This window comes from Oncorhynchus tshawytscha, linkage group LG25, assembly GCF_018296145.1.
Source record: "Oncorhynchus tshawytscha isolate Ot180627B linkage group LG25, Otsh_v2.0, whole genome shotgun sequence".
NCBI lineage: Eukaryota > Metazoa > Chordata > Actinopteri > Salmoniformes > Salmonidae > Oncorhynchus > Oncorhynchus tshawytscha.
Window position 1 is genome coordinate 473,781 of NC_056453.1, and position 12,247 is coordinate 486,027.

The 12,247-nt window shown below is 45.0% G+C and overlaps 1 protein-coding gene across 1 annotated transcript in view; it reads left to right on the forward strand.

Annotated features, from left to right (window-relative positions):
- Positions 1-889: 889 nt before the first annotated feature.
- The window catches only part of LOC112224054, a 115,346-nt gene continuing 103,988 nt past the window's right edge, over positions 890-12,247 (forward strand). Inside the window, exon 1 of the mRNA XM_024387337.2 lies at positions 890-996. Coding sequence (XP_024243105.1) covers positions 993-996 — 4 coding nt within the window. The 5' untranslated portion in view covers positions 890-992. The remainder of the gene's footprint in view (positions 997-12,247) is intronic.

Genomic DNA, 12,247 nt, shown 5'->3' on the forward strand with positions numbered 1-12,247 from the left:
ACCCAGACCACCTCTGTCAGATAAGCAATTAAGTGTGAGGGTTCATTTGAATTTAAATGAGAATATATTACAGTGCCGTGAAAAGGGGGAGGAGGGCCACGTCAGGATGAAGAGAACACGAGTGCTCCTCTTTATCTATCACCCCAGCTCAGAGATTATTCGAAAATACTTGAATGCAGGGAGAGAGGGACGTGTGTGTGTGTGTGTGTGTGTGTATGTGTGTGTGTGTGTGTGTGTGTGTGTGTGTGTATGTGTGTGCGTGTGTGTGTGTGTGTGTGTGTATTTACTGACAGTCTTGTGAACAGAAGAACTGGGGATAACTAACATTAATATTGAAATAAACATAAGGTTGGGGTCAGAGAAGTGGGGAACGAAAAATGATCGCTTGGCTGGGATGAAAAAACCAAATCAAGGCCAGTACGGAGCAAATTTCAATCACATAACAAACCATGACATTGTCATCTTTCAATGACATTGTCATCTTTCATTGAAGTCTTCACCTCCCCCTTCTCCCCACCCTTGACTGGTTATGCTACTCAGCAACTATTTTTATACTAGTACCTACGTCACAATTAACCTCTGTCCACCCAAAACATCCCTATTTTGTGGACTTGGAACATGAAAGGCATTTTAGGTCTGTAAAGCCTATTGTCTGTCTCAATAACAATATTTATATGTTTGAAAAAAAGTTTTTTTTAAAGAAAATGGATTTTAGGGAGGTTCTAGTAATATAGCCGCAGTGCTCCAGTTGGTAAATCATGAGTGAGGTTTATGACTGTGTTTCATATAATGCTGTTCAATAATGCTGTATTGTCTTCCCACTCTCTTTCTCTCCCCCTTTCCTTCTCCCTCTGCCCATCTCCATCTCTCTGTGTATATCGCTCTACCTTACTTTTTCTCCATCTCTTCCCCGTGTCTTTCTTTCTTTCTTTCTCCCTCTCTTATGCTCTGTGTCCTTGGATGGAGCAGCTGATGAACTGGGCATCAAGTTCATGGGTAAGGAAATGTTTCATTTGCACAGTAAATCACTCTTTTATTTTCTCTCGGCCAATCAGTAAAAAAGCTTTCACAAAACATACAATCCAGCAAAACTTTCTTTGCTCACCTTGGAAAATATGAATGTGCTCTGGTCACCATGGAAACACAGAGGAAGCAAATTAGATGTCTTCTATCAGCATGGAAGCGAGTATTGTGTGTGAGTGTGATGTACGGTCCTATAGGGCAACCAAAATAATTATCTCTGCAATGTGCTTGACTGTGTACATGTTTGCAAATGCATTGTCTATGTGGCATGTATGTGTGCATGTTTGCAAGTGTTCTCCTATGTGTGAATATATGCATTTATTTAAGATGGCATTTACCTTTACATCCCTGAAGTGTATTCCTCGCTGTACACTGTATACTCATTTAAATGGTTAGAAATGTCACATGGGCATGTATGCCATGTTTAATACAATAAAGCTATACCCTACATTCCAAACCAACTCCTAGCCCCTCAAATCAAATCAAATGTATTTATATAACCCTTCTTACATCAGCTGATATCTCAAAGTGCTGTACAGAAACCCACCCAAAACCCCAAACAGCAAGCAATGAAGGTGTAGAAGCACGGTGGCTAGGAAAAACTCCCTAGAAAGGCCAAAACCTAGGGAGGAACCTAGAGAGGAACCTAGAGAGGAACTGGGTGGCCAGTCCTCTTCTGGCTGTGTTGGGTGGATATTATAACAGAACATGGACAAGATGTTCAAATGTTCATAAATGACCAGCATGGTCAAATAATAATAATCACAGTAGTTGTCGAGGATGCAACAGGTCAGCTCCTCAGGAGTAAATGGCAGTTGGCTTTTCATAGCCGATCATTAAGAGTATCTCTACCACTCCTGCCGTCTCTAGAGATTTGAAAACAGCAGGTCCGGGACAGGTAGCACGTCCGGTGAACAGGTCAGGGTTCCATAGCTGCAGGCAGAACAGTTGAAACTGGAGCAGCATGGCCAGGTGGACTGGAGACAGCAAGGAGTCATCATGCCAGGTAGTCCTGAGGCATGGTCCTAGGGCTCAGGTCCTCTGAGAGAGAGAGAAAGAAAGAAAGAAAGAAAGAAAGAAAGAAAGAAAGAAAGAAAGAAAGAAAGAAAGAAAAAAGAAAGAGAGAGAGAAAGAGAATTAGAGAGAGTATACTTAAATTCACACAGGACACCAGATAAGACAGGAGAAATACTCCAGATATAACATACTAACCCTAGCCCCCCAACACAAACTACTGCCACATAAATACTGGAGGCTGAGACAGGAAGTGTCAGTGAGTTGCAACAGCTTTTTCAAAAAACTTTGAGAGGAACGGGAGACTCGATATAGGCCGATAGTTTTTTAAATTTTCTGGGTCAAGGTTTGGCTTTTTCAAGAGAGGCTTTATTTCTGCCACTTTTAGTGAGTTTGGTACACATCCTGTGGATAGAGAGATGTTTATTATGTTCAACATAGGAGGGCCAAGCACAGGAAGCAGCTCTTTCAGTAGTTTAGTTGGAATAGGGTCCAGAATGCAGCTTGAAGGTTTAGAGGCCATGATTATTTTCATCATTGTGTCAAGTGATATAGTACTAAAACACCTGAGTGTCTCCCTTCATCCTATGTCCTGGCAGAGTATTGCAGACTCAGGACAACTGAGTTTTGGAGGAATACGCAGATTTAAAGAGGAGTCCGTAATTTGCTTTCCAATGATCATGATCTTTTCCTTAGAGAACTTCATGAATTTATTACTGCTGAAGTGAAAGCCATCCTCGCTTAGTTAGCTTTGCGACAGTATCAAAAATGCATTTTGGATTGTTCTTATTTTCCTCAATTAATTTGGGAAAACAGGATGATCGAGCAGCAGTGAGGGCTCTTCGATACTGCACGGAACTGTCTTTCCAAGCTAGTCGGAAGACTCCCAGTTTGGTGTGGCACCATTTCCGTTCCAATTTTCTGGAAACTTGCTTCAGAGCTTGGGTATTTTCTGTATACCAGGGAGCTAGTTTCTTATGACAAATGTTTTTATGGGTGCGACTGCATCTAGGGTATTGCACAAGGTTAAATTGTGTTCCTCAGTTAGGTGGTTAACTGATTTTTGTCCTCTGGCATCCTTGGATTGGCAGAGGGAGTCTGGAAGGTCGTCAAGGAATCTTTGGGTTGTCTGAGAATTTATAGCACGACTTTTGATGATCCTTGGTTGGGGATTGAGCAGATTATATGTTGCGATTGCAAACATAATAAAATGGTGGTCCGATAGTCCAGGATTATGAGGAAAAACATTAAGATCCACAACATTTATTCCATGGGACAATACTAGGTCTAGAGTATGACTGTGGCATTGAGTAGGTCCAGAGACATGTTGGACAAAACCCACAGAGTCGATGATGGCTCCGAAAGCTTTTTGGAGTGGGTTTGTGGACTTTTCCATGTGAATATTAAAGTAATTAAAAATGTGAATATTATCTGCTAGGTCCGATAGGAATTCAGGGAACTAAGTGAGGAATGCTGTATATGGCCCAGGAGGCCTGTAAACTGTAGCTATAAAACGTGATTGAGTAGGCTGCATAGATTTCATGACTAGAAGCTCAAAATATGAAAAAGTTTTGTTTTTTTTGTAAATTGAAATTTGATATCGTAAATGTTAGCAACACCTCCGCCTTTGCGGGATGCACGGGAGATATGGTCACTAGTGTAACCAGGAGGTGAGGCCTCGTTTAACACAGCACATTCATCAGGTTTAAGCCATGTATCAGTCAGGAGAATTACATCAAGATTATGATCAGTTCATTGACTATAACTGCCTTGGAAGTGAGGGAACTAACATTAGGTAGCCCTATTTTGAGATGTGAGGTATCACAATCTCTTTCAATAATGACAGGAATGGAGGAGGTCTTTATTCCAGTGAGATTGCTAAGGTGAACACCGCCATGTTTAGTTTTGCCCAACCCAGGTCGAGGCACAGACATGGTCTCAATGGGGATAGCTGAGCTGACTACACTGACTGTGCTAGTGGCAGACTCCACTAAGCTGGCAGGCTGGCTAACAGCCTGATGCCTGGCCTGCACCCCATTTCATTGTGGAGCTAGGGGAGTTAGAGCCCTGTCTATGTTCGTAGATAAGATAAGAGCACCCCTCCAGCTAGGATGGAGTCCGTCACTCCTCTTTGTGGGTGAGTCCCAGAAAGAGGGCCAATTATCTACAAATTCTATCTTTTGGTAGGGGCAGAAAACAGTTTTCAACCAGCGATTGAGTTGTGAGACTGCTGTAGAGCTCATCACTCACCCTAACTGGGAGAGGGCCAGAGACACCCCTATTGCCTATAGGCACTTGAGTAGATGTGTAAGCAATATAGGGGTAGCTCCATTTTTCCATCTTGTCACAATATTGCTTATGTAACAGATGTACTATCAAATTGCTAGCTTTTTGTTAGCGTAATTGGCCAAGACGTTGTAAAAAAATCAACTCACATTTTATTTGTCACGTGCCGGTGAAAGGCTTAATTTCAAACCGCTAAATATTACGTATACGCTGGGAATCAGAAAGCAGGTGCAGAAGGTGAGTTACAAAAGCACAAACATGTGAAGAGTACTGAATGTGAGAGACAATCACTAACCCCTAAGGATTGATGAACACAGAGGGCTAAATAAAGGGGAAGTAATCAAGAAAGTGATGAAGTTCATGTCTGCCTAATGATGAGGCACATGTGTGCCAGGTGTGTGTAATCATGGGTTGCCAGGACCGGTGATTAGTAAACCAGCGATGTCGAGCACCGGGGTGGTGGAGCAGGAGTAGACGTGATAGTACCCCCCCAACGTGCGGCTCCAGCCTTACGACGTCACCGGCCAGAGGGACGGCCCCGAGGGCGAGGAGCAGGCCGGTCCGGACCGAGAAGGTGGAAATCTCGGATGGTGGGATCTAGAATGCGTCCACAGGAACCCAACACCGCTCCCCTGGACTGTACCCCTCCCAGTCCACCAGGTACTGTAGTCGACTCCCATGATGTCCGGAGTCCAGTAGGGATCTGACAGCATAGGCGGGGCCTCCCTTGATGTCCAGGGGTGGTGGAGGGGTGTCGTGGGGGACGGCATCAGCCAGGGGACCAGGAACCACTGGCCTGAGGGAAACATGAAAATATTGTGAAATCTGGTAGTTAGTGGGGAGCTGTAAATGGTATGTTACCTCATTGACCCTCCGGAGGACTTTGAAAGGCCCCACAAACCGAGGGCTCAGCTTCCGGCAGGGCAGGTGGAGCAGGAGTTTCCTGGTGGAGTGCCAGACACAATCACCAGAATGGAACATGGGAGCCTCACTGTGGTGGCTATCCGCCTGCTCCTTCTGTCACGGGTGGCTTGTTGGAGCCTCACATGGGATGCGTTCCAAACCTCCTCTGTGCACCGGAATCACTCGTCCACTGCAGGGTCTTTGGTCTGGCTCGGGGTCCATGGAGACAGCCCTGTAGAGGAGTGATGAAGTGAGTTATTGGTGTATTCCGCCCAGGGAAGGAACCGGGTCCACTATCCCTGCCGGTTCTGACAGGGACTCCTAAGGAACCTCCCAGCTCCTGGTTCATCCTCTCCACATGCCTGTTGGACTGAGGCTGGTCCCCGGAAGGGAGGCTGACCGTGACACCCAGCTTCTACATACCCATGACGTGAATTGGGGGTCACGGTCGGAGATGACGTTATCCGGAAAGCCATAGAGCCATAGTGCTCCACATGCCAGAACAGTGCCTCAGCGACCTGGATAGCGGTAGAGAGACCAGAGAGAGGGATAAAACGACAGGATTTAGAAAATCGTCCACAAAAACCATAATAGTAGTGTAACCATCAGAAGAGGGGAGATCAGTGATGAAATCAATGGACAGATGAGACCATGGTTGCTGTGGCACGGGAAGGAGTTCATGCCGGGAAGATTTGGACTGGGTACATATGGAACATGAGATGACATAATGGGCGATATCCTGTGCCAAGGTGGGCCACCAGTACTTCTCTGAGAGGGATTGGGTGGTGCGGGTGATTCCTGGGTGTCCAGCGGCGAGGGATGTGTGTGCCCAGGTCAACAGCAGATTTCTAACCCCCAAGGGAACGTAGATGGTTTCTGGAGGGCAGGTAACAGGAGCAGGTTCCATCTCCAGAGCCTTGCGGATGTCCACAACTACGTCCCAAAACACGGGGCCAATGATATGGGAGAATTGATTGATGGGCTGGTGGGCACTCACAGTACTCTCAACCGGCGTGGAACCACAGTATACAGGGAAGCAGGTCTTCTGACATCCTGGACCCCAGGTAGTGATTTTTGTGCTCGACCATGATGGGGTTGTGACGTTGGAGCCATTTGAGGCCGAGGATTACCTTGTGTACAGGTTCTTGGACAGGAAAAGGAGAGCAGATATGATGTTAAGTACAGGGAGGAGGCGAGGGCCTGGTCGACAAAGTTCCCAGTGGCACTTGTGTCTACTAGAGCTGTAGAGACAACACTTGAGGGACAGCCAGCCAGTGAAATAGGAACCATAAAAGGTTTGGCGGAAAACAATGATAATGGAATAAACACGCCTACCCTGGAAGACGGAAGATCACAGGGCCGCCCCTCTGCTCCAGTGGACCCTGGATTAGGGTGCACCGGACACTGCTGAAGCTGGTTCCCCTCCTGGTCGTAGTAGGGACTGAGCCCCAGCTGTCTCCGGTGAACCTTCATGGGTCTATGCTCTGTCTCATGACAGCCAATGGAGGGAAACGAGTTGCGAGGTGGACACTGGCGCTCCCGAAGAACGTCATCCAGATGGATGGCCATTGAGAGGAGAGCGTCCAAGGATATGTTGTCATCCTGACATTCCAACTTCATTTGGACTTCCTCGCACAGTCCATTGTGGAAAAGATTGTGGCTTGCTGGCTCATTCCATCTGCTGAAGGCTGCCACCGTGCAAAAGGTGAGGGTGTACTCTGCAGTGGTTTGGGCACACTGCTGGAGCTGGAAAATAAGCTCACCTCCCTCTCTGACATCTGGAGGATGGGCAAAGACCGCCCTGAACAGAGCCATGAACCTCTCATACGCACCCAGCTCCTCCTCTCTTCTCTCCCAGATGGTCATAGCCCACTCCAACGCCTCTCCGGTCAGCAGGGAAATGACCAGGGAAACCTTGGACCACTCAGTGGTGGGGGCTCCCATCTGATGGACGAAATAGAAGGAGCACTGGAGTAGGTAGCTACATCATTTTGATCGAGTACAATCATATTTCTCTCGAAAGGACAGTCGGGTATCGCTGACCTGGCCGGACAGCTGGGTTGGCTGGGCGTCTGGCTCACTGTGACGACCCGTGGTAAGAGAACCTTTGATATAGGTATGGAGAACGCAGAGAACCTCCTCCATGGTCGTAACCAGTTTTGCCTGCTGTTCGCGGTGCTGATAAAAATAGATGACCTTGTTCGTTAACCATCTGGAAGAGGGTTGAATCTTCTGCTACTTCCATCTTGCTGAGGTGTTATTCTGTTATGTATAAGCCGGGAGTCAGAAAGCAGGTGCAGAAGGTAGGTTCAATACAGAACAGATATAAAAGAATCTACTAGAGTTTCAAGTTCATTGGTTTCCACATCACCAACAATGAGCTTGAAACTCTCCCTCTGTAGCGCCGGTCGGATTCCAAGGAATCCATTACAGCCCCGTCGATGTGAAAGGGGGCGTGTTTGGCCCTCCTTTTCCTGTAGTCCTTAATCCTCTCCTTTGCCTTGCTCAAGTTGAGAACGAGGCTGTTGTCCTGGCACCACACTGCCAGTTCTCTGAAATCTCCCTATAGGCTGTCTCAACATTGTTGGCTACCACTGTTGTCTCATCAGAAAACTTAATGATTGTGTTGGAGTTGTGCTTGGCCATGCAGTCATGGGTGAACAGGGAGTACAGACTAAGGGGACTAAGCAAACACCCCTGAGGGCCCCTGTCTTGAGGATCAGCGTTGCAGATGTGTTGCCTGCCCTTACCACATGGACGTGGCCCGTTACAGAGTCCAGTATCCAGTTGCAGAGGGAGGCGTTTAGTACCAGGGTCCTTAGCTTAGTGATGAGCTTTGTGGGCACTATGGTGTTGAAAGCTGAGCTGTAGTCAGTGAACAGCATTATCACATAGGTGTACCTCTTGTCCAGGTGGTAAACGGCAGTGTGGAGTGTGATTGAGATTGCGTCATCTGTGGATTTGTTGGGGCAGTATGCGAATTGGAGTGTTTTCCGGGAAGATGGTGTGTGTGTGAGCCATGACCAGCCTTTCAAATCACCTTATGAATACCCACGTGAGTGCTATGGTGCGGTAGAAATTTAAGCAGGTTACCGTTGCTTTCTTGGTTACAGGGACAATGGTGGTCTGCTTGAAACATGTAGGTGTTACAGACTGGGTCAGGGAGAGGTTGAAAATGTCAGTGAAGACAGTAGCCAGTTGTCATTTAGTCAGTCTGGTAGGCTTGCGTCACTGGGCAGCTCACGGCTGGGTTTACCTTTTTGTAGTTTGTAATAGTTTGCAAGCCCTGCCACATCCGACGAGCCTCAGAGCCGGTGCAGAAGGATTCAATCTTTGTCCTGTAGTGATATTTTGCCTGTTTAATGGTTCGTCTGAGGGCATAGTGGGATTTCTCTAATGGGTCCGGATTAGTGTCCCGCTCCTTAAAAGTGGCAGCGCTAGCCTTTAGCTCGGTGCGGGTGTTGCCTGTAATCCATGGCTTCTGTTTGAGATATGTGCGTACGGTCATTGTGGGGACGACGTCGTCGATGCACTTATTGATGAAGCCGGTAAACGGGTGGTATACTCCGGAATTGACTTTTTAACATTTATTTCACCTTTATTCAGGTAGGCCAGTTGAGAACAAGTTCTCATTTACAACTGCGACCTGGCCAAGATAAAGCAAAGTGACAAAAACAACAGCATTACACATGGGATAAACAAACGTACAGTCAATAACACAATAGAAACATCTATGTACACTGTGTGCAAATGTAGTAAGATTAGGGAGGTAGGCAATAAATAGTCCATAGTGGTGAAATAATTACAATTTAGCATTAACACTGACGTGATAGATGTGCAGATGATGTGCAAGTATAGATACTGGGGTGCAAAGAGCAAAAAAATAACAACATGGGGATGAGGTAGTTGGGTGGGCTATTTACAGATGGGCTATGTACAGGTGCAGTGATTGGAAAGCAGCTCTGACAGCTGATGCTTAAAGTTAGAGAGGGATATATAAGTCTCTAGCTCCTGTGATTTTTGCAATTCGTTCCAGTCATTGGCAGCAGAGAACTGGAAAGAAATGCGGCCAAATGAGATGTTGGCTTTGGGGATGACAATGAAATATACCTGCTGGAACACGTGCTGCGGGTGGGTGTTGCTATGGTGACCAGTGAACTGAGAAGGGGGGGCTTTACCTAGCAAAGACTTATAGATGACCTGGAGCCAGTGGGTTTGGCAACGAACATGTAGCAACGGCCATCCAACGAGAGCATACAGGTTACAGTGGTGGGTAAAATATGGGGCTTTGATGACAAAACGGATGGCACTGTGATAGACTGCATACAATTTGTTGAGTAGAGTGTTGGAGGCTATTTTGTAAATTACATCGCTGAAGTCAAGGATCGGTAGGATAGTCAGTATTACGAGGGTGTGTTTGGCAACATGAGTGAAGGAGGTTGTCTTGCGAAATAGGAAGCCGATTCTAGATTTAATTTTGGATTGGAGATTCTTAACGTGAGTCTACAGTCTAACCAGACACCTAGGTATTTGTAGTTCTCCGCATATTCTAAGTCAGAACCTTCCAGTGTAGTGATGATAGTCGGAGGGGCGGGTGCGGGCAGCAATCAGTTGAAGAGCATGCATTTAGTTTTACTAAGAGCAGTTGGAAGCCACGGAAGGAGTGTTGTATGTCATTGAAACTCATTTGGAGGTTTGTTAAACCACCAGTTAAGCCAGGTGAGGTCTCCACATGGTTTAATAATGGTCGGTAACAGGCTGATTGGTAACAGGCTGAAATTTCATAATTTGGTCCGATATACTTGGATGTGTACTGTTAGCGTTTGTTGCTGGCATGTCATCCCTAAGTTTGCGTATCTTGCCAATGAAAAAGTCCTTAAAGTAGTTGGCAATATTAGTGGGCTTCATGATAAATGAGCCATCTGATTCAATGAATGTTGGAGCTGAGATGGCTTTTTTCCCCCAAAATGTCATTTAAGGTGCCCCAAAGCTTTTTACTATGAGTCCTTATGTAATGGATCTTTGTTTCATAGTATGGTTTATTTTGTATTTTTATTTAGTTTAGTCACATAATTTCTTAATTTGCAGTACGTTTGCCAATCAGTTGGGCTGCCAGACTTATTTGCCATACCGTTTGCCTCATCCCTCTCAACTGTAATATTTTTCAATTCTGCATCAATCCAAGGGGATTCAATAGTTTTTACAGTAATTTTCTTACTGGGTGAGTGCTTATTAGTAACTGGAATAAGCAATTTCATAAATGTGTCAAGAACAGCTTCTGATTGCTCTTCATTACACACCACAGACCAACAAATATTCTTTACATCATCAACATATGAATCACTACAAAACTTATTGTATGACCTCTTATACACTATATTACGCCCAGCCTTTTGAAGTTTGGTTTTCCTAGATATGGCTATTATACTGTGATCACTACATCCTATGGATTTGGATACTGCTTTAAAGCAAATTTCTGCAGCATTAGTAAATATGTGATCAATACATGTTGATGATTTTATTCCTGTGCTGTTTGTAACTACCCAGTTAAGGTTGACTGATAACCTGAACCAGGTTGCTGGCACTGGTTACAGTTTGACGTTTTGTCTTGAGTGGGCAGCTTGATGATAGCCAGTCAATATTTAAATAATCCAGAAAGTATACTTCTCTTTTGATTTCACATACATTGTCAAGCATTTCACACATATTATCCAGATAATGACTGTTAGCACTTGGTGGTCTATAGCAGCTTCCCACAATAATGGGCATTATGGGGATGCAGATAAAACTGTAGCCTTATTACTTCAACAGCATTTACCATTAGATCGTCCCCAAGCTTTACAGGTATGTCTTTTTGGTAGATTTTATAACCATGTATTGCTACCACTGTATCATCAAAGGTATTATCTAAGTGAGTTTCAGAGAGTCAGAATATTAATGTCATCTGTTACAAGCAAGTTATTGACTTCATGGACCTTGTTTCTTAGGCTACGTATGTTAGTATGGGCTATTTTTAGCACTTTTCTGGGTTGCTTGATTGTTTTTAATGCTTTACTGGGAAGTTAATCAGAGTAGACTTACTCATGCTTTTTACATTGGAGCTAATAGTGCAGGGTGGGTCAGCTGCACAAAGCTGTCTTCCTACTAGGACACTCCGCCTTAGTGCTAACAGTGTAACACTGGTTCATAGGCTCAAGATTACTGTAGACAATAGCTGTAGGATTAACAGAAGTATTCTGTGTAATTGGGGCTACATCAATTAAATTACTTACGTTGTGTTTGCCAATGCCCTTAGGATAATGTACATTTGATGCAGAATTATGACTGTTCATTGTCACAATGATAGGGATTAACTGAGCTGGTCTTGGATCATTTACCAGTCATTGTTTCAATGCAGCCTTGAAATGACAGAGTCCAGGAGCCAAGATGATTTGGATGGACTGTAGAGTATCTTCTGTTTCCAGAAGGTGTTAAAGTTCTCTATAAAAGTGACTCCAGCAGAGTCCAGCAGATGTTGAGTTGAGATGTTGAGATGTGTCTGTTACTTGAACTCTGTGAAGCATTTATGTGGGCTGCAATTTCTGAGGCTGGTAACTCTAGCGAATTTATCCTCTGCAGCAGAGGTAACTCTGGGTCTTCCTTTCCTGTGGCGGTCCTCATGAAAGCCAGTTTCATCATAGTGCTTGATGGTTTTTGTGACTGCTCTTGACATTTTCTGTATTGACTGACCTTCATGTCTTAAAACTTCTTCGGGATAGGGGGCAGCATTTTCACATTTGGATGAATAGCGAGCCCAGAGCGAACTGCCTCCTACTCAGTCCCAGATGCTAATATATGCATATTATTGTTAGTATTGGATAGAAAACACTCTGAAGTTTCTAAAACTGTTTGAATGATGTCTGTGAGTATGACAGAACTCATATGGCAGGCAAAAACCTGAGAAGAAATCCAAACAGGAAGTGGGAGATCTGAAGTTTGTAGTCATTGAACTCAGCCCCTATTGAATTCACAGTGGGATATG